Source organism: Macrobrachium nipponense, chromosome 32 (genome assembly GCF_015104395.2).
Source record: "Macrobrachium nipponense isolate FS-2020 chromosome 32, ASM1510439v2, whole genome shotgun sequence".
Classification (NCBI taxonomy): domain Eukaryota; kingdom Metazoa; phylum Arthropoda; class Malacostraca; order Decapoda; family Palaemonidae; genus Macrobrachium; species Macrobrachium nipponense.
In genome coordinates this window covers 30,567,708-30,591,495 of record NC_061094.1, presented here as the reverse complement: position 1 = coordinate 30,591,495, position 23,788 = coordinate 30,567,708, and the positions used below count along the sequence as shown (strand labels likewise).

Genomic DNA, 23,788 nt, shown 5'->3' with positions numbered 1-23,788 from the left:
AACACGTGATCGCAAGTGGCCTAAGCCGCGATAGCAACACAACCATGGAGGGGCCACGTGAACCAGACTGTACCAACACATGGTACATGCACCTAGGCTAGCCTAACACCCTAAATAAAACTAATAATACATCGTAAAAAGGGGGAAAAGACACTTTTAGTAAAAGAGAAAGAAGCCCAGGAGGAGGCAATCCGTTCCGAGGAACAGTTGACTACTCGGAGCCAGCGATAGCCGATGAAGAACAAGAGCCGGGATGCTGGGCCAGAAGCACAGTATAGCCCTAAATACCAAACTAAGAGAAATGTTAAAAGGGCTGTCCTAGCTATGAAAACGATGTAATAAACGATGAACGTGATATAATAAGCCCATAAGTATAAGATGTCCCAGTATGGGAGACCGGGAAATCTTAACACGAGGCGGCATGCCGCCGCCACTAGTCAACCGGGAGACCGTATATGACCTATTAAGAAGGAAAATACTGGTCCCTGGAAGACTAAAAAACAGTAAAATACTACTTATGAGGCACTTAACTTAGCCGATGCGATAGCTGCACGTTCCATGATGAATACAAGGTAGAATTACGAAAAAACACGGCACGAGAGAAAAAAGCACTCAAGCGTGTTCACCTAATAATTAAGGATGACCGCTAGGGGCGCTGCTGTCCGTAGCGTCAGTAGTAGTAGTAGTAGCGGCCGCATCACCCTTTCGTATCAGCTCTCTCTGGTGGGGATTTTATGTTGGAAGTTCTAAATGGTGAATGACTCGTGGTAGTGATCCCACTCGCCTATATTCTCATACCGACACTTCTTTTATAGAGTGAGCGAGTCAGTTTTACTGACATTTTCTTAATTTTGTTTTTCTCTGGTAATTTTAGATTAATTTTGCCTAGAAAGAATGATATTAAGGATACTTTCATAGGCCGACACGAGCTGAGCCCAGAAATAAAGTTTAAAAATTAACCTCAGAGGATGCGCGCGAGAAAATTGAATATGAAACTTTTGTTAGGGGCACATAGGATCAGATTTTATCACAACTTAATTTCAGTTAGCATAGAGAAATACAGAATCATGATTAATATTCTCTTTGACTCTTATGTTGCCTGGCAATCTTACAAATAGCTCCGTTTTCCACTTCTTTGTCTAGTAACTTACTACCAGTAATATCGAAGTTTCTTTGGGATTCGTATTGATATCTGTTTATTTTTTTATAATTATGGATATTTTTACAGTCCTCATAGACCTGGATAGGTTCACTCATTGTTAATGCCATGGATAAAAAAAGTTTGTACAGCTCTCTTTTGAATTCCATAAAATATCAGCAAATTCATGTAGGTTAAGTCTGGTCTTAATGGCTTTCTCCCCCCCTGTATTTGGATGTCGTCTGAATTTACTTTGCCCTTGTGACAAGTATAATTTCACTTGCAAGCTAATTAATGGATCCTGGTTACAGTATCCTGCAGTACGAGAGTTTCACATCGCAACTTCAAAAAATCGTTCGTCGCAGCGGACGATGACAGTTGAGTAACAACCGCCTACAATGTGAAAGGAATAAGCACCATCATGGACTTCTTCGACCGACACCGTATACCGTCGTTAATCTCGTTTTAATGCGGAACGCTCCGGCGGCTGTCGGAAATCGACTACAAAAGGGACATACTTCCGACAATTACGACCCGAAGGATATTCAACTCTACTTTGCTGGCGAAGGACTCGTGCTGGGGGTGATTTTATTCATCGCGAACGTATTCGTGTGGCTTAGGATGCAGAGAACAAGTATGAGCGCAAAATAGAACGTTGGACCCCGCCCAGGCAAATTTTCCCCTTGTTTTAACCATTTGGAATTGGCCCTTTCATTTGGCTATAGGTGGTTGTCTGGAACTGTGTAATGGACGAAAAGTTGTTCGAACGCTAGTTAAATGTGTAGTAGTATAACCTCGGTCATGTATCCTATATATATAAAGTATCATGTATCCTATATATAAATGATCATAAATAACAGAATCGAAATATATCTTTGCGTGTACGCAATAGGAATCTATTTAAAGTGCACATATATTAATCATAATTATATGAATCCATATACATATGTATAAACAAATCAGGTAGCCTATAATCAATCTGTTACCTTTTATCTTACCAATAACTGCAGATATATAACATTTAGCATAAAAATCAACGAATCAATCAGCATAAACATTAATAATTTTATCAATTCATATATGAAATTTTTATCAGTTAAAATATGATTTTTATCATGTTAATCTTTGTTCTATGCGATTATCAGAGTACATTAGTATTTTCTGTAGCATATGTATCTTAAAGAGATGAAGTGAAAAACTGTATCAGTATATATCACGTGATCACTATTATTTACGAATATTATATGCATATTATGTCTAATATTTTATTACTTGAATCTGTATTTGTGTACACCATGAATTTTTTTTTACTTATAAGTATTTTCTATTATCTATATATATTCACATAGTGTCTGTATCACACTCCTCTAAGTCATATGCAAGTCAAGTTTGAGTAATACGTATTCAGTAGTTGGTTTTGGTAGCTGACCGAGCTTTTATGTAATGATTACATAATAAAAATATGGAATGTTAGTCCATATATATAAAAGACTAAAACTAAAGAGGTCAACCAGATTGCTTGCAGGAATGTGATCAGACTAGAGACGCTAAAGATGACGTATACAATAAAGTATGTAGGCTAAGTTGACATGCCGTCATCTGTGGTCATTCATTTGTTTATACATATGTGATCTGTAGTGTGTCTCATTGTATGTATGTTCATATGTTCGAGCTACTGTCTGCTCCTTTATGACTTGTAACCGAGTTGGTAGTAGACGGAGCAGAATAGAGTTAGCTATCGTCATTAGAAGACCTGTACCTCTTTACCTAAGCTTTATCATGTAGAGAGAATAGAATTAGCCATCATCATTGGCAGAAGCGATCAAGCTATCGTCATTAGAAGACCTGTATAATCCTACTTGATCTTCACCATGTAAACTCAGAAAATATAAGTATTTTTGTATTTCGTGTTTTCGACTAGAACCTCACATCATCACCGAGTCATCATGAGTTTAACACATCGTCGTCATAACAAAAGAAGATAATACCGACTTCGTAAGTGATCTACAAACCCCAAGACACTCCAATGAATATGGAAGTGCAATACTAACCGACTTAGCGTAAGATTATCGCAAGTCTAACATTACCTCATAGGGCGCCTTATTATACAAGGCAACAGCCCTAAAATCTACAGATCCACATCCGTGTAGTAGGTGCAGAGAAAACGTATGTACTATTACTAATCCTTGTTCAGTTTTATGGGAAGGGCCAGTACAAAAGAAAGGAGAGGACGCCATCTTTGGATGACCAAGCGTCGTCGGCTTCTTTTGTATCGGCAATACATCAGACTGCTCCATATGTTTCGTCACCTGCTTTTGATGTTTCCCATACCCCTTCAGTTTCTTCTAGCGATTCGTTATTGGAGACTCCAGGAGGGGTTTTGGGTAATTTTATGCATAAATATGCTCCATCATTCCCGGCAGGGAGAGGTGGAGTATCGCCATCTTTGTCCCGGATTTCAGCCCCTGATGCACAGAGAATGGAAGGAACCTGGTCAGTGTTAGCCCTAACAGGCATACCAACCTTGGAGGGGTTGCTTTCTCACTAGTATATGGCGTCACGTTTCCACTCGGGCCCGACAACAATGAATGTTCCTCATCCCCTGGACTGCAATTTATGGGAGCAAATGCTACAGCAACGACAACAACATCAATGTTTCTGGCGATGCAGAACGTTGGAAACAGTTTTGCAGCACATGCAGGGATTCCAGCAGCAGCCGCTCAATCTCTCCCTACAACCATGGTGACATCACAACCGATGTCACACATGGGCATGGCTGATGCGATGACGTCACAGCCTACTGCTTCTCTTACTACTTCGTTGCCTCCAGAGACGAATACGCTTTCTGACTCTGGTACACACAGTCATGAAGAAATTACAAGCTCTAGAGGACAAAATAGATAAGAATGACAAAAAGAAACATTTTCTTCTTTGTCTTCTTCCTCTAGTTCGGCGTCATCACAAAATTCAATGATGTCACTGCGTGAACCAGTCAAGCGTTGGTGGATACGGGACTTCGTGACTGATCCTGATCCTTGGGCCAAGAGAAGAAGACTAATTTTTTCTTCATCATCGAGCCAGGACTGTCACATACCTGTCAGCAACAAAGTGAAGAAGACAGTGGCTGGTAAACTTGCATCGACGCTTGCTGGAATGGCGGCTGCTGCAGAGATGCCAGCGGTGAGGACAAAGCGTTTAGCAGAGACTCCACTGCCGTTGGTGAAATCGACGGTGAGTGGGCAGCATTCAACAAAGAACGGAGAACGTATACCAGTTTCTCCTGTAAGACCTTATAAAATAAGAAGAAAGGATGAGAAAGCTCCCATTAAAAGATCAAATAATAAAGAGTTGGTAACCTCGCCTGATACACTGATAGAAGGAGTTGTTCACCTTGACGAGAGATCAAGGTCAACTTCCCCGACGGCCGTCAGAGATGATAGTCAAATGACCTTGAATAATATCAACAGATAGAGAAGAAATTAGCTCGATTTCGGGAGAACCTTCATCTTGGAGGTATAGACGGAGTTCTTGCTCTAGATCTGCGAGTAGAGGAGGAGTTAGGCGGTCACGTTCTCCTACTGACTATTCGAGATTGAGTCAACGTCAGCTATCAGAGATCAAAGATGCCGCGATCGTAGGGTCGGACAGCCATGACGCACCTGAATGTTTGTCAGAGGATAGAAGTTAACTAGCTCCTCCTGCGGCCGAATACAATACGTTGGAACCGGAGGAAGGGGAAAACCAGGAGTTTTTTGGCTTTATATGTGGAGGTAGTTGATTTGATTCGTTAATTCAATAACCTTTCGAGGATCCCGTAGGCACCTGCCAGTATATTTCCTCCGGGAATCGATATGGTATTTGGACTGAAAAAGGATATGAAGGTGTCATATGAATTATCTTGCTCAAGTCATGCGGAGTCAGTTTTACAGCACGTCAATGCACAGATTGCTGGAAGGGATAATTCATTAAGATCAAATAATCATTTAATTTTATTCCCCCGCCATTGATGAAACATAGGAAATATTATGCGACACCCACCTATGGTTCCTTTGCTATCAAGACAAATTAACCCAGATGTGGTAAGGTTAAAGCCTGGATTAACCTTGGATCAAGTTAAGATGGAATGCTCGTTGATGACTTGTCAGGAGGCTGCTACATTGGAAGCAATGGCTTCTTCTATATCTTTCAGACTGCTTCTTGGTTAGACCTTTAGTCAACAGCAGTAGCAAAAATTGCATCCTCAGAAGCAACAAGAAAAGTAGTGGATGAGACAATGTAGTTTAGATTGCTCCAATCAGGTTCCAAAGTGATTGCGTACTTGATGAATTTGAGTGCCAATGTATGGGCTACTATCCTGTTGATGAAGAGAGATGCAGCATTGGCTAGATTAAGCCGCACTATTGACTTGGATTCCCTGTTGGCAATACGGAATGGGGATATCCTAGAGTTGCAATTGCTGTTACCAAAGGGTATACTGGAAGCTGCTATAGATAGGAGGATGGATACTAACAACACATTAGTCCAGTAGGAAGTTAGGAAAACATCTGGAAGCCAGGCTAATTCTAATGAGGTAAGACATCAGCAATTACCTCAAAAGAAACCAGTGAGACATAACATCTCTAACAGATCAACAAGACCCTCTTCCCCCTCTTCACAGTAGACCCAACAGAGGATGGGGTATTAGGGGCAGGGGGGGAGAGGTTCGAGACGATAGGATGGGCGCCTCTCATCACAAAGCCACACCAGGGGGGGGGGGGTTGCCTGGCATTTCATTGGCAGGTGAGGCAGGTATTTGGAGCAGAGCAGTGGGTGGTGGATGTTCTGAGTCGGATATTTGATTCTGTTTGAAGTGACCCCACCCCTGACAGAACAACCATTACCACACCTCTCCTATGCTCAGGAATCTCAGAGAGCTCTTATTTTGCAAGAGGAAGTGAAGAAGATGATGGAGAAGGGAGCTGTAGAACAAGTATCGCTTCTGTCAAAAGGGTTTTACAGCCGTATTTTCCTTGTCTCCAAAGCCAACGGAGATTGGAGGACAGTGATAGATCTGTCAACATTGAATCTGTTTATAAGGAAAACCAGATTCAGAATGGAGACCCCAAAGACAGTTCTAGCAGCAGTCAGGGACAAGGACTTAAGCTGACAACAGACTTGAAGGACGCATACTTTCAGATCCTAGTCCATCAGTCTTCCAGGAAATTTCTCCGCTTCAGTCTTGCAGAGAAAGTTTTCCATTTCAGAGTCCTGTGCTTCGGATTGACAACGTCTCCTCAAATTTTTACAAGAGTATTCACTCTCGTGTCGACATGGGCGCATGCTCAGGGGATCAGGTGAATAAGATACCCAGACGACTGGCTGGTGATAGCAAAGGCCAGAGAAAAATTACTTCTGGACAGGGATACCCTTCTGCAGTTTTGTCACAGCATAGGCATTGTGATAAATCAGGATAAGTCAAAGTTGGATCCAAGTCAATGGCTGGTGTATCTGGGTATGATTATAGACACAGTAAAAGCCAGTGTTCCCAGCAGACCAGAGGGTAGAGAAATGCAAGCAAGTGGTGAATGCCTTTCTGGGAAAGCAATCAGCCAGCAAAACAGTGGCAAGTAGTTCTGGGAATTCTAAGTTCCTTGGAGAAGCTGGTACCACACGGGGGACTACACCTTCGATCATTGCAATGGAGGATGGAGTTTTGGTCACCAACGGTAGATCACCCATATGAGCATATTCCCTTGTCGACAGAGGTGAGGAACTACTGTGGTGGGTGCAGGACAACAATCTGACAGTGGGAGTTCCCCTTCAGCAACCCTCTCCGGACCTCTTGCCGTTCTCGGATGTGTCACTTGAAGGTTGTGGCACCCACATGGGGGAGCTGGTGATTTCAGAGAAGTGGAATTGCAAGGACAGAGAACTCCATATAAACGTGTTGGAGTTAAAAGCAGCGTTTCTGGCACTACAGGAATTACGGGAGAGGGTGAAAGGGCAATCAGTAGTATTGATGTCAGGCAACACCACAGTAGTAGCTTACGTAAACAAGCAAGGAGGCCTAGTATCTTGGCAGTTACACCTGATGACAGTTGAACTTCATCAGTGGGCTGTAGAGAACTTAGTAGACATCAGAGCCAGATATATTCCAGGAAAAAGAAACATAGTGGCCAACAAAATGAGCCGCAGGGACCAGATCCTAGGAACGGAGTGGTCCTTGCATCAAGAAGTGGTGGACAGAATGTTCATCTTGTGAGAAAGGTCGATTATAGACCTATTCTCAACCAGGTACAACAAAAAGTTGGAAGTGTATTGTTCAGTAGTCCCGGACGCAGAGGCATTAGCAGAAGCTGCGCTAAACACCCATGGGACAATCTGGACGTGTACGCATTTCCTCCATTTTGCCTAATCCTTCAGGTTCTGAACAAGGTAATGCGGTCTCAGAACCTGAAGATGACTCTCGAGGCGATTAATTATATTTCAAGATAAAAGGTAAATTTCTGTTACATGACAAAATGTATTAAGGGATGAACTGGAAATAACTTAAAAATTAAAGGTAGCCCCATTGTGGCCAAAGGCAGAATGGTTTTTGGACCTGTTGGAACTCCTAATGGATGTGCCGAGAGAGTTACCTCCATGGAACAACCTACTTTGTCAACCACACGTGGAGAGGTACCATCAGTTGGTGCAGTCCCTATCACTTCACGGGTGAAGACTGTCAAGTATCTGCAGCGAGCGAGAGGCTTTTCTCAGAAAGCAGCAGCAGCACAGATGGCAGGAAATATCAGGTCATCGGCAGCGGTCTACCAAGGAAAATGGTCCATGTACTGTGATTGGTGTCATAGAGGGAACTTGTCTCTACTCAGAACCGCTATTCAACAGTTAGCAGATTTTCTGATATATCTCAGGACAGAAAGGCATATGTCTGTATCTGCTGTAAAGGGATACAGGGCTGCTCTAGCTTCGGTTCTGCAGATGGAAGGTGTGGACATTTCTTCTTCACGGGAGATGCCTCTGTCAATGAAGAGTTTTGAGCAGTCCTCTTCCCTGAAGGAACTAAAAGCCCCAGATTGGGATTTGACTATGGTACTGAGTACAGTGAGCCCCCCGTATTTACATTCTCTGGATTCGCGACTCACAGATTCGCGGATTTCTCTCTGGACCTTATCTACCCATTATTTGCGGGAAATTCGCCTATTCGCGTTTTTTTTCCGACGATAAATAATCCCAAATTAGTGTATTTTGATGTTATTTTCATGACTAAATACATTTTTATGATACAAAAATGATTTACTAATTTTAAAATATTAATACTGATCAATACTGTATTAGTAAGTTTAATAAGATTAAATGATATCACATAATAACATTAATAATTCTCTCTCTCTCTCTTTCTTACAGAGATGTATGTTTTCTGTATGATAAATAAATAATTTAATAATTTTCAAATAATATAAATGTAAAGAGCAATCAATTCATTAAAGAAAATACTATAGTGAATTAGTAAGATTTTAGTTTATAAATTATAAAATTATGTAAGAATGAAGGAAATCCCAGTCTTCAAGCATCTTTCTTTCGAACTCCAGGTACCAAACTGAGGTCCAACAGCTGTCACATATATCACGTAATGTGACTGGAGGGGAGGGAGTGTTTCTCTCTCTCTCTCTCTCTCTCTCTCTCTCTCTCTCTCTCTCTCTCTCTCTCTTACAGAGATGTATGTTTTTTGTATGATAAATAAATGATTTACTAATTTTCAAATATCAATATTAATGTAAACAGCAATAATATCAATTCATTAAAGAAAATACTAAAGTGAATTAGTAAGATTTTTGTTTATAAATGATAAAATTATGTAAGAATGAAGGAAATCCCAGTCTTCAAGCATCTTTCTTTCGAACTACACGAACCAAACTGAGGACCAACAGCTGTCAAATATATCAAGTAATGTGACAGGAAGGGAGGGAGTCTCTCTCTCTCTCTCTCTCTCTCTCTCTCTCTCTCTCTCTCTCTCTCTCTCTCTCTCTCTCTCTCTCCTGAGATGAGAGATTTTTACGGTACATGTATGTATAATATGTTTAATAATATTTTCAAATATTAATAATATAACTGTAATTACAAAACTCATATGTGATAGTATTTTAAAGAAATACTACAATAACCTTTCCATTTCACTCATTCAAATACGGATAACTCTCTCTCTCTCTCTCTCTCTCTCTCTCTTTTACTGAGATGAAAGAATTTCTATGGTACATGTGTATATGTTTATTAATATTTTCACATAATAATAATAATAATAATATAACTAATTTCAAAATTCATATGTGATAGTATTTTAAAGAAATACAATAATCTATCCATTTCATTCTTTTAAATAAGGATATCTCTCTCTCTCTCTCTCTCTCTCTCTCTCTCTCTCTCTCTCTCTCTCTCTCTCTCTCTCTCTCTTTTGCCACATGAGATACGCATGTCAGTGGTAATTCTCGCCCTCTGTTTGGCATGGAAGTTTATGTATACAGTATATCTTTAAGGGTATTACTACATTTTATGGTGAAATAATAATATATAGTAATAGTTTTCAAATAATATTAAGTTTAATGAGATTAAACAATAACTCTCTCTCTCTCTCTCTCTCTCTCTCTCTCTCTCTCCTCTCTCTCTCTCTCTCTCTCTCTCTCTTATTTACCTATGTTTATTTGTTTTGTAACATAAATAAATGATTTACCTTATAACTAATTTTCAAATATTGATATGATTAATAAAAAAAAAAATAGTGATTCCCAGTCTTTTTATCCACTTGGATGGCACATTCGACTCCTTTTCCATACCTTCTCTGGCAGAATCTGTGGACAGTGACCCTGAAGAAATGCTGCTATGCCCTGTCAGAGTACTAAGAGCGTATTTAAAAACGTGGCATCTCAGGCTGGGATGCTGAAGGCTTTTTGTAAGTACAGGACGAATCAAGAAGGAAGTGTCCAGAAACACAATGTAGTTTTGGCTGAGAGAAACGATCAGGAATGCATACATGACAGGAGACAGAGGATCAAATCGCCTGGAGAGAGCTAGAGCTCATGACATCAGGGGCTTGAGTGCTTCTTTGGCATTCAAGAAAAATATGTCTGTGAAGAGGATTTTGAAAGCTGGTATTTGGCGACGCCAAAAAACTTTCACTTCCTTTTATTTAAAAGATGTTGCCCATAGATCCTTGGACACTTTTTCCTTGGGTCCAGTGGTGGTTGCCCAGCAAGTGCTATAGCTTATGCGGTACTCCTGGCGGGTCAGTTTGTGTCTAGTCTGGTACCTGGCGGGTCAGTTTGTGTCTAGTCTGGTACCTGGCGGGTCAGTTTGTGTCTAGTCTAAGATGAAGGTATGAAAGTAGAATGAATGAGATAACTGGTCTTCCTTCTTTACTACTTTTCTAACTACTCCTTTACCTACAGGCAGTAAGAAGGAGAGTACCATCATGAGCTGGACTGGACCAGATGCAGGTGAGGGGGACAGCCATACAGTAAAGATAATCTAGAGTATAGGATACTTTTCAGTAGCAACACACTCCTTTCAATAATAGGATGAGAGTGGGGTGATAATAGATCCAGATACAAGGGAAAGGAGTGGTTTATGAGAACGAATAGCTCTCCACCTTCCGTGATGCAATAAACCTTGGCTTTGTATGAAACACCTAGAACGGGAAACATGATATTGTTATGATACAATAAAGTTTTGTACATACTTACCTGGCAGATATATACTTAGCTATAGACTCCGTCGTCCCGACAGAAATTCGAATTTCGCGGCACACGCTACAGGTAGGTCAGGTGATCTACCGCCCTGCCGCTGGGTGGCAGGAATAGGAACCATTCCAGTTTTCTAATCAGATTTTCTCTTCCACCTGTCTCCTGAGGGGAGGCTGGGTGGGCCATTAATCGTATATATCTGCCAGGTAAGTATGTACAAAACTTTATTGTATCATAACAATATCATTTTTGTACATTCAACTTCCCTGTCAGATATATACTTAGCTGATTGGCACCCTTGGTGGTGGGTAAGAGACAGCTATTTACTGAATAGACAGGTAAACAACATACGTTGTAGGTAATAATAAAACCTTGGTTCCTACTTGCTTAGGCGGAAGACTTCATGGCTACTGCCAAGGAGTCTGCTTTGCCTCAAGAGCCTCAGCAAAGTAATTACCTCCTGCTAAGAGTTCTTGTGGGTCTGTCAATGGGGTCTTATCCGCTTACTCGACAGAGCCTAAGGATTTTTTGTCAATGGGTGCTATTCCACTTACATGACAAAACACCTTGCCTAATGGCATAATCAGGGAGCACGACACTGATCCCGATCACCTGATCCTAACACGAGGGTTAATACTGAGATTGAAAAGAGTTATCCCCAAACTCCTTTCAAACAACCCTAAAAACTAGACGTTAAATAAAATTTAACTCGATATACTCTGTTTTTTTCCATCTGTCCATCCGCCTGTGGTGTTTTGTGTGGTAACACTGCGTCCCGGGCTTTAGATACTTACGCTATGTGTAAGTTTTAGGTAAATAAAAGGATATCTGGGTGTACATTTGCAACTGAAAAGTGTTTTAATAATTTACTGTACGCGAATTACACCGTTCATAATCGAAATAGGATATTATTATAATTGTTGAATGTAAGCTGAATGTAACTATCCAAAGCCCGGGACGCAGTGTTACCATACTAAAACACCACAGGCGGATGGACAGATGAAAAAAAACAGAGTATAGGTCGTGAATAATAATGTCGCCTACACTGTTTTTTTTCCATCTGTCCACCCGCCTGTGGTGTTTGTGTATGGTAACACTGCGTCCCGGGCTTTAGATAGTTACTCTATGTGTAAGTTTAGGTAAATAAAAGGATATCTGGGTGTACATTTGCAACTGAAAAGGTGTTTTAATAATTTACTGTATGCGAATTTCACCGTTAATATTCGAAATAGGATATTGTTATTATTGTTAAATGTAAGCTGAATGTAACTATCTAAAGCCCGGGACGCAGTGCTACCATACAAATACACCACAGGCGGATGGACAGATGGAAAAAAACAGAGTATAGTTAAGGATCAGTATCGGCTCCCTATCCCAGCAACGTATCCCGCAGACACGTACAAACCAAGAGAGAAGGATCTCTCGTAGGTTATATTGACATCCTTCGGGTAATGGAAAGTCAACACAGAGTTGCATCTCCAGTATGTGACAGCTAAAATGTCCTTTATTGACATATTCTTATGGAAAGAAAGAGCATTTGCAACGGCTCGCACTTCATGCGCTTTAACTCTCAGCTGTTTGAAGGAATCATCAAGGTACTTATCGTGTACTTTGGAGATTACAATTTTCACAAAGAAGGCCAGGGCATTCTTTGATATGGGTCTCGTCTGGTTGGAGCCTCGCGCCTGGCTGGCGCCACGCGCCTGCCTGGCTCCTCGCGCCTGGCTGGCGCTTCGTGCCTGGCTGGCTTCATGCGCTTGCCTGGCTCCTGCCTGGCTGGCGCCATGCGCCTGCCTGGTGCCATGCGCCTGCCTGGCTCCTAGCGCCTGGTTGGCACCTTGCGCCTGGATGGTGCTTCGCGCCTGCGCCTCACACTTAATTAAGTCTCGCGCCTGGCAGGAGACTCGCTCCTCACCAGGGACTCGCGGTTGGCTGGCGCCGAACGGCTGAGAAGCGGCTCGTGCCAGGAGCGCGTCTGGCGCCTGGCCGAGGATCCTCTTTCCACTGGCGACAGACGTCTGACAGTAGACTGGAGGTTGTCCGACGACTCTTGCCTAGATGGAGCCTCCCGCCAGGAAACGGACCTCGTATATCGCTGGCGCTTATTGATCGGAGGGGGAAGAAGGCTCGTTCACTAAAAATCTTGAGCCTCTTGCTTTCCGAGGAGTAGAAAAGAGGCGCTTGGAGCATGGAACGTCCAGTAGACGAGAGGATCTCTTGATGGGACGAGAGAGAGGAGTATTCCTCCGAGGAGGATCCTTCGTGAGTACTTCCGTCGCTAACGAGATTTACTCCTGTACGTTAAGGAGGATTTTCGTAGCAGAATCTTCCCTGTCCTTGTCCGAAGGAGGGGAAGGAGATCTGGAAGTCGAAGATGACTACGAGCCGAAAGCCGGCGAAACCAGGGCTTTCTTGGCTCTCTTCATATCCCTATGAGCACCTTCTGGGAAGCGCTTCGGGTCCCTCACCGCACACCAAAGACTCTGCAGGCAACCCTTAAGCCGTTTCTTCTTCTGAAGGAAAACTAAAGTGCCCTAACTGGGCAAAGAGACCTTTCTATCTCTTTCCTTACTAAATGGGAAATTCCCTTGACTTCAAAGCTCTGAGCCACTGTTAGAAGGTTTTTAGTTCTTTGCCAGAATTAATGGCTGGAAAGAACAATCTCCGAGTCACCTACGAATCCGATGCAAGAATCCAATGCATGAAGTTCACTTGTCCTCTTGGTAGTTGCGAGAGCCAAGAGAAAAATGCATTTCCTCGTAAGATTCTAAAAGAAACTTGATGAGGAGGTTCGAGCTTGTCGGAAAAGGGATCTGAGGACCACGTCGAGATTCCAACTCGGAGTACGTGATGTCCTACTCTTGATTGTTTAGAGGGATCGTATAAGATCATCAAGGTCTTTTGTCCTCTGCTATCTTTAGGCCCCTTGTAAAGAAAGCGGAGAACCTGCTACTTTATCCTTTGATAGTAGATATAGCCAAACGTGATTCTTCTCTCAGAAAGGGAAGAAAACAGCAATGTAGGTCACAGAGGTATTGGAAGAGGACAGTTTCTTCATCGTACACTGCAAGAAAAGGTAGCACTTCTTTGCCTTGGCAATGACACTTGCCATTAGCCTTGAAAAAATCCTCTCCTTCCTATCAACTTCTCGACAGTCTGCATGTAATCAGACTCAGAGTGGAGAGGTTTTTGAGGTGCCTCTCAAAGACAGGCTGTTAGAGAAGATATACTCTCTCAAGAAGGGCCCTTAGAAAGTACTGTAGGAATGATGGACCTCTGTGAATCCAGCCTCTCGAAGTCCAAAATGGGGCGAACAGTGTCCTCCTCGCTCCCTCTAACGCCAGCAATTATTTTAATAAATCTCCTAAGAATAAGAATAGGGGAAAAAAGACTAACATCTATCCCCCTTCCATACTAAAGGATGGCGTCTATTGCTACCGCTCTTGGAACGAGAATAAGGGAGCAGCCTAGAGGAAGCCTCTTCTTCTTCAACATTGCGAAGAGATCTATGAAAGGACGTCCTCAAAGTTTCCACAACTCTCGACAAACATCTAAGCGAAGATTACTCAGACGTCAGTAGTTGCTGCCATCGATCAAGAAGATCCGCACGGACGTGCAGCATCTAGCAACGAACCTCTTGAGGATTGTTACGTTCCGTGCCTGTGTTCTAACCAGGCTCTCTCTCGTTAACGAGAACAAGGGACGAAGAGAGAGCGAATCTCGATACTACTTGAGATATGAGAGAGCTGTGGAATTGTTCGAGTTGATCTATTAACTTCGTCCCCCCCATGGGATCGAACCGCCGTCCAGTTGGACGGGGAACGAAATCAGGAACGAACAATGACGCTACCGAGCCTGCTATCAGCGAGGTTATTGGAATCCTTGGCCAAAAACTCGTTCTATCGAGGAACTGGAGAGCCAACCGTATGTTTCCAATTCTTTAGACTAATTGCCAGGACCTTTGTACCTCTGTCAAGATGCCTGGCACCAATTCGCTATCACCAGAGGTGATCCTTGACCTATTGAGAAAGTTTCAGAAATATTTCTTGAACTCCGATTTATTTCAGTTTTCCAGTAGGAAAAAACTGTAGAGGTCTGAATTGCAGTCCATTTAGGGAAACAAACTTCACCCTCGAGGAAATGGTCTCCAGAAGACTCATCCATTCCCTCACTGAGCATGCTCCCTTCCCTAATAAGGCTGTGCTTTGCATAAGCATGAGAGCAATATATAATAGTGCTATGCCGCGGTAGACTCGTGCAGAATTCAGTTACAGTGCGGTAAACAGCACCGAAAAGGTGTAAGAGGTATCTCTGTTGAAAATTTCTTAGCAAAATGAAGACAATGTTCATTCATGCTTGCTATAATTCCCCTCAACCCGAGACTCAATTTCGTGATTGTAGGGTAGAGATACGGTTAGTCAGTCAATCCCGCAGGAGAGAGAGATGTAACCGACCGCGCATGGCAGAGACTCAGCTGGTACTGCGTTGGTCTACAGTGACAGCTATGTCCTCCGTCTCGCACTATTCTTCCTAAGTTGCCAGTTACTCCATTCTACGAAGGAATAGGTTAAAATTATTATCGAGCCTAAGGAAAACTCTCAATAATGCACATTTAAGCGAAACAGACTTCGCTAAATACAGAAGCTGAGTTGGTGTTGTCGTAACAATACCTTTAAGCGTTGTCCTTACATCGGAAACTCCTGGAAGGATACAGGGATTTCAGTTGCCATCCGTAGAGGTAACTAAGGTATGCGTATATGACTTGAACCATACAGTAGTAAAATAACGCAAAGGTAAAATACTTAGAGTATATAGTCACTTGTACATCTAATTCTCTACTACATTCTTTCCTCGACGAGGAAGAGAGAGAATGGAAATCTACTATCTTCGTTCTTTTCGTCAATAGAATGAATTAGTATTAGCCGAAGGAGATCCCAAGTGAGAACCGAGGACTGAAGAGGACATCTCAAGCTTCCTATTCTATTGGACATAAGACTTCAAGGACGTAGTCTACAAGTCTATTACCTGGAAGAGCCTCTAACCAATGAATGAGAGCTCTTCCGAATCTTGTCCAAGAGAGCTTATACGCTTATGCGATAAAATGTATTGAGATCTTTGTCAATGAGAACTAACCCATTTACGATACAAAGAGTATAAATTTCTTGCCAATGAGGTGTTATGCACTTACTTGACAATACGTTTAATATCTCACTAAAGAAGGAAAAACGCACTTACATGAGAGAAAGTTAATCCAAGAATTCGCTAAAGTCTTCCCGATTTCCACAGAAATCAAGGAAGGGGCAGGATTCCTGTTCAGAGATTGGGCTTACGGAAGGAAGGACCTTAATGTTCCCCTTCGGCAGCGCAGTCCCGAACGCCGAATAGAAGAGATTCTTAGTCAGAAATCTCCCGTAGTTCTTGCCTCGTCATGATGAGGGAAGAGTATGAACTGAAGGAGAGAGTCCACGCTGAGAGGAACTGCCTGTTACAGCAGTCCTCTGTATATTGGAGAAGAGCTTCTCTCAGTATCAGAACCATCCTGACAAAGGCGACAGCCGCCTGTGCGACATCTTGCGCCCTTGTCAGGAGAAAGCTGATCCTGGGAAAAGCTATAAAGAGGAACCTCTCGGTTGACTTCTCTTTCTAAATTCACAGAAGGAGATCCTGGCGCCTGGCGCTTATTTGGCACTGAAAGCCTGGCTGGCGCTGTCCGCATCGGACAGTCTCGCCTGTCCTGGTTGTCCACATCTGGCGCTTGGCTGGCGCTTCTGGTGCCTGGAGCCTGGCTGGCGCTTCTGGTGCCTGGAGCCTGGCTGGCGCTTCTGGCGCTTGGCGCCTGGCTAGCACTTCTGGGGCCTGGCGCCCGGCAAGTGCTGTCCGCGTCGGACACTCTCTCCTGTCCGATCTGTCCGCATCTGGCGCCTTGCGCCTGGTTGGCGCTGTCCACGTCGGACACTCGCTCTTGTCCGTGCTGTCAGTGTCCGACGCGGACAGCCAGCCAGGCGCGAGGCGCCAGATGCGGACAGCTCGGACATGAGAGAGTGTCCGACGCAGACAGCGTCAACCAGGCGCGAGGCGCCAGATGCGGATAGCCCGGACAGGCGCGGGTGTCCGAAGTGGACAGCTGTCCACCTCTGGTTGTCCGCCTCAGACAATAAAAACGCTTGTCCGAGTTGTCCGCATCTCCGAACTTCAAACGTGTCTGTAAGATGACGAATCGGACGAAGAGACGGACTCTTTGAGGATGCCTTTCCTCGCCACAGATCCTGCCGAGGGTACGCCTGATCGGTGGGGATTCTCCGTAACCTCCGTAAGGCTTTCGCCATTCCTTCTCCTCTGGGCCTGGGAGCTTGGAAGAGGTCTAGGCCTGGGAGCGAGACAGAGCCGATAAGACGCACCCTCCACTGCACTGGGAACACTAAAATCACTGTCCATTGCACTGTGCTTACCTTTAAGAGTTTGCATTTTGAGTTCTATCCTTTTGAGTGTTCAAAGCTGCAATTTCCACAGATGAATTGCAGTTTCTGTGAAGGTAGAAGGTGAAAATACAGTATGTGAGGATTCAACAACTACTTGTATAATAGGTGCTAATACACTAATTGGCTCGTTAGTACGAGACTTACTAAAGCTTCTCGAGGAAGCTTTTGTAGCTCTATGCTATTCTAACTTCCCTAAGTATGAAGTTAGAGCTTCCATTCTTCCTCACTCAATTTCACACAATTCTTACACGTATTAGCAAATGAATATCAATATTCCCTACACTAGCGAAAGGTGAGATGGTCTACCGAAGTATTCGGTAGTCTCACGCTAAAGTCATAATTCACTTCTTCAAAAATTTTGATAAAAAGTTCACAAAAGCGTATGCCAAACCAAAGATCCAATACTTCACCAAAAAAAAAACAGCCCAAAAGATCGATGGCGATGAAAAATGAAAATCAAGTCAGGAGGTACCAACAACGATGTTGCGGGAACCTGCAACAGAGAAAATCTGATTAGAAAACGGGAATGGTTCTTATTCCTGCCACCCAGCGGCAGGGCGGTAGATCACCTGACCTACCTGTAGCGTGTGCCGCGAAATTCTAATTTCTGTCGGGACGACGGAGTCTATAGCTAAGTATATATCTGACAGGGAAGTTGAATGTACAAAACAATAGATTCTCATACATCTTTGGTTCAAAAGTTAATAGTCCATTGTCTTAGAATACATCTATTCGGAAATGGATAAAGGTGGCAAACTCCCAGTTGGTTCTATAGAGACTTACCTACCACAAATAAGTAAGTCTATCCTAATGTTTAGACCGAAGGTTTGTTTCGTATATGAACAAATGACAAATTTTTAACAAATTTGTATTTTTCATAACAAACAAACCTGAGGTCTTAACAGATAAAGCCCACCTCTAACCACCCCTCTAACAGTCTAAACTGGATTGGAAAAGTAACTGATGGGTCACAGGACGCCAAGGGCATTCTGGGAACTACAATACCCCGTGACCTGGTATAGATGCCAATAGTCCCTGGATCTCACAAGTTTTTTTTAATTAATTCTACCAGTTTCCAGCTTGGCACTAGTATTATCTTCATGTTAAGACCTCATCAGGTTCATTAGTTATGAAAAAATACAAATTGGTTAAAAATTTGTCATATTAAATATGGAATGCCTTTAAATCATATACATAGTCCAAACAGGGGTTATACAATACCAAAAAAATAGTTTGTCATACCTGTGGAGCACAGCTGTCTTCTTGACATTTATATTTGGAAAAGGATTGAGTAGCTATAACTGGATTGCAAGAGAAGGAAAACTCATCTAAAGACGTACACAAAAGAGAGGTCAACTGATGAATAGTGTGGGGCATAATTGGGCCCATAACTTCCATACTATAATGTGTCTCCCCATCTTGATGGATAGTGTTACCTTTGGTCTATTGTAAAAGAAAGAAAGAAAAAATTAAAAATAACATAAATGAACATAGTACGTAAAAACATGAGAATGATTAAAGGACTTAATTACTAAATGTATTACTTTATTTCCCATCATCATTTAAAAAATCTTAAAGCAAATTCAACATCACCTTGAAATTCATGTACCAAAGAGATTAGCCAATTATAATCTGATAACAGCATGGCCTTAAGTGATCTTCAAAAATGGTAAAGAATGAACAGGTTATAGATATGCAGCAGTTTCTTATGCACCATCATTATTGCCAGTAGGTAATTCAGCTAAATGATAAAATATAAATTTTCATAATAAAATTTATTATTTGGATACTTACTTACTGTTAAAGTTAGCTTATAGTACCTCCTCACTGATAGGCAAGTCGACACTCAAAATAAAAAATCGCTCGCTTGGCTGACCTGGAACTGCCTAGCACCTGTTTTCCATCAAGTGTTTTCGAATGTTTTAGCTCTAGTCAGAATTCTCCTTGACACCCCACTAAGTGTGGAGAGGCTGGATTGGGGTCTACTTTAATGCCATTCTTTAAGGACAGGACTTTGACTTTCATGCCACTTAATAAGGTGACTTGGGACATCTCCAAACCGCATATGATTTTCGCCTCTGAACTTCGGTTTTGTGACGCCAGGACGATTTATCCCGAAAATAACCATTTTTCAAATTCTATCTCCTCCCTTGATATTTAATATTAAGACCTGGGATTACTACCATATATAGACCTGATGTAGACCTCCAATCAAATGAGGATTTTTTTTTCTAAAAGTTATTTTTTTGCTAGATATGAATTTTTAATTATGGTAAAAAAATAAACCCTATAAATTAGGAAAACAAAATTTATAAATAAAAAGACGAAACAAAAATTGGAAAAAAGGGCTTCATTTGATTGTTCTATAATGTCTTTCCGAGTTATGTACCAACTTCCAATGTTATAGCTTTAAAACTAAGTGAGAAGGTAGATTTTGAAGGTCAATAACTATAGTTTTGAGATACGGGTGTTCAAAGTTTATCTTCGTATTTTTATAACAACAATGTTAATAAATAATGATTATTATGAATGTATATTTCTTTTTTGTGTATTAATAAACCAAAACTATTTTATTTATCATAATTTAATCATAAATGATGATCGCTTTGCTCATATATCGTAGATTGGGGCACTGCGTCAGGCATGTCGAGGCACTCCTTCCTACAGTATTTTCCGTTTTGGCATGATGAAATTCTTGCCGAAACAAAAATAAACAAACGTAAATGCAAGAGAATGTCAAGAGGTGAAATTCGAAGTTGTACTCTCTTTTTACAAAGACAATGTTGATAAATCATGATTACAGTGGTCCCCCCGTATTCGCGTTCTCCGGATTCGCGGACTCACACATTCGCGGATTTTTCTTTGGAACCTATCTAGAAATTATTCGCGGACGGACTCACCCATTCGCGGAATTTTCCAACGAAAATAATCACTAATTAGAGTATTTTTATGTTTATTTTCATGACTAAATACATTTTTATAATACAAAAATGATTTACTAATTTTCAAATATAATTGTTGATTAATCTGTATTAGGTAATTTTAATAAGTTTAAATCTATCACATAATAAAAATAATAATTCTCTCTCTCTCTCTCTCTCTCTCTCTCTCTCTCTCTCTCGCTCTCTCTCTCTCTCTCTCATCTCTCTCTCTCTCTCTCTCTCTACTACAAAGATGTAGTTTTTTTGTATTGATAAACATTAATGATTTTACTATTTTCAAACATATTAATTAATTTATATCCGCAATGAATATCAATTCATTAAAGAAAATACCATAGTGAATTATAAGAGTTTTAGCTTATAAATTTAAAAAATTATGGAAGATGAAGGAAATCCCAGTCTTCTTTCTCTAACTCCAGGTACTAAAACTGTCAGATATACGTATCAAGTTAAGTGACAAAGGAGGGGGAAGGAGCTGTTTTGTTGCTGCCATCAGTGTTGTTCGATGACAAATTTTTCCCCCCCTCTTCCTATCTCTCTCTCTCTTTTCTCCCTCCCTTCGCTCTCTCTCATACATCTCTCTTATCTCCCTCTCCTCTCTCTCTCCTCATTTACTGAGGCACTCTAGGAGTTTTTTATAGTACTTTGTACTATTTAGTTTTTTTATTAACTTTCAAAATAATAATAAAATTAAACTAATAAAATTAATAATAAGAATAATTAATAATAATAATAATAATAATAATAATAATAATAATCAAATAACTGTAATTACAAAATTCATACTATGTGATAGTATTTTAAAGAAATACAATACTTATCTATCCATGTCACTTTTAATTATGGTTAACTCTCTCTCTCTCTTTTGCCACACAAGATAATGTGTCATAGTGGTAACTCCCTCCCTCTCTTTCGCTGGAAGCGTTATAAGTATTTTTTGAGAGAACAGAGAAAGATAAACACTCTCTCTCTCTTTTACCAAGATGAAGAATTTTTATGGTACTAGTATGTAAAATGTTTATTTATAATTTCAGTTATTAATAATAATAATAATAATAATAATAATAATAATAATAATAATAATAATAAAACTGTAATTACAAAATTCATAATGGTAGTATTTTAAAGAGATGAAAATGACCTTTCCATTTCACTTGAAAGGATAACTCCTCTTTCTTAATGAGATGAGAGAATTTTTTTATGGTAGATGCACATGTTTATTTTATTTTCAAATAATAATAATAATAGTAGAAGTAGTAATAATACGATAACTAATTTCAAATGAAAATTCTTCCCTTCGTCTTTTCCTGTATCAATTTCCCTACCTCAACTCCAGTGAAGCTCAGAGCTGGGAAAGTAACAATGCCATACAATGGTCAACAAATTTAATGGTTTTATGTAATCTCTCTCTCTCTCTCTCTCTCTCTCTCTCTCTCTCTCTCTCTCTCTCTCTCTCTCTTATTGAGATAAGATCATTTTCATGGACATGTATGAAATAAGTTTATCATTAATATTTTCCAATTTTGTAAGTACAAAATTCATATGTGAGTATTTTAAATACAATAATCATTCCATTTCTCTCTTTTAATTACTGTAAGGACAACTCTCTCATCTCTCTCTCTCTCTCTCTCTCTCTCTCCTCTCTCTCTCTCTCTCTCTCTCCCACTTTAAGGCTACTAATGTTTAGGATTATTTTGAAATTATATTAATACAATCTCTAAAATTAATACAGTAATATGATAATAATTTAAGGTAAATTTGACACAAGATGTTACATAAGGTATACATTTGGTGTTTCTATTTCTTCCTTCTTTTATCTCTCTCGCTCTCAGCAAAAGAATTGATAGACAGACAAACATAATTGCACAGTCCTCTCTTTCTCTCTTCTCTGGAGAAATATATGTATTTATGGGAGGGGAAAAAAGGTGCCTACAGGCGTTCATTTCAATATTGAAATCGTAAGGAGTTATTCTTCTTTCTCTCTCTCTCTCTCCTCTCTCTCTCTCTCTCTCTCTCTCTCTCTCTCTCTCTCTCTTCTCTCTCTCTCTCTCCTCTCTCTGCTATTAGCTGTTTATATATTTTTAATGGTAAAATGTTTAAGATGACTTTAAAATTATATTAATAATACCAATTCAATGGTATATTTGATGTAGGATAATATTTTAAGTAGACATTTGGTATTTGTGATTTCACATACAATTGTTTCCCTTGTAAAAAGAAAATGGATGTCTCAAATAGTAACAGTATGAAAGAAAACGTGCATGACTGAATACTTATGGGGGGACTGAATTATTTTACATACGTAACTAAGTCATGCAGTACGTACATAGTATGTATTTATGTATAACCATAAAATGTAAGATTTACTTTAAAACAGTATTAATAATATTTCAAAGATTAATATGAACCATAATAGGATATTTTATGTATATTTGATGAAGGATGGTCTTTTTAAGGATACTTTGGTGTTTGTATGTTCAGGATAGGAGTTTATGAGCATTTTTAGAGGGGGTTCCAAACATTCGCGGGGGGGTGTCTGGTACGCATCCCCCGCGAATTCGGGGGGGAATACTGTATTATGAATTTTATATTCCTTTTCGGGTAATATAAACCAAAACTATGTTATTTATCATAAATTAAGATCCCTTTGCTCAAAGATTGTAGCCTGGGGGACAGTGTGACGTGTGCTTCAGGCAAGACGGGGGCGTTTACTTACTACGCAACCCTCCCTCTCTCTCTTCAATAACTACGCTAATATTGCATATATTATGATATTCTGTAATCATATTAGAGCGAATTTTCTTTCGTCTTTATGTTAGCGAGATGTTTTCCTTCTTTTCCTCATTGGCATGATGAAATTCTTGCCGAAACATAGATAAACATATGTAAAAGCAAGCGAATGTCAGAGGTGAAACTCGAACGTGTAGTCTACTTGAAGTCTGTGCTCGCACTGAAATCATAGATCAACTTGATACTCCCCTCTGCAACCCACGGAATCTCTACAGATAACATTTCTCACAATTTCTTTGACAATAATTATCAAAATTTACGATAACAGAAGAAATATTGCATTTTCTTGTACGGATGAATGTTTTAGGCTTATTGAGTTATGTTTACTAATTACCCTGTAACTACGAAAGTAAGAGGAATTTTGACGAAATATTTTGTATACGTATTCTCAATTGCCATATGAAGCTCCATGAATTTTTTCATAACTTTGCATTTTTTGCCTTATACCCCCTTATATAAGGGTTCCGGCCGGCCCCCTTAACAGTAGGTAAGCAACCAAGTAATACATTTTATTATAAAGATTTAGATTATTTGGGCGGAATATTACTTACTGTTAAAGTTAGCTGATTCCTACAATGAGAAAAAAGGATGGTGGGTAGTGAGGGTGGACAAATTCCTCTCAGCCAAGCAAGCTAAGAGCTTTTTGTATTTAACCCAAAACATTTTTGCCTGATCTGCCAGAGGGTAGATTCTTTTCAGTGTAAGGCACTCATGTGTGCAGCC

At 40.6% G+C, this 23,788-nt stretch overlaps 1 protein-coding gene across 4 annotated transcripts in view; it reads right to left on the bottom strand.

The window, feature by feature from the left end:
• The window catches only part of LOC135207301 (protein downstream neighbor of son homolog), a 315,011-nt gene that overhangs the window by 31,981 nt on the left and 259,242 nt on the right, over window positions 1-23,788 (bottom strand). For 3 of the 4 annotated variants that reach the window (XM_064238975.1, XM_064238976.1, XM_064238974.1), the window contains one exon: window positions 18,576-18,776. In XM_064238975.1, the coding sequence (XP_064095045.1) occupies window positions 18,576-18,776 (201 nt within the window). The remainder of the gene's footprint in view (window positions 1-18,575; window positions 18,777-23,788) is intronic. The other variant, XM_064238977.1, reaches the window with a different exon arrangement.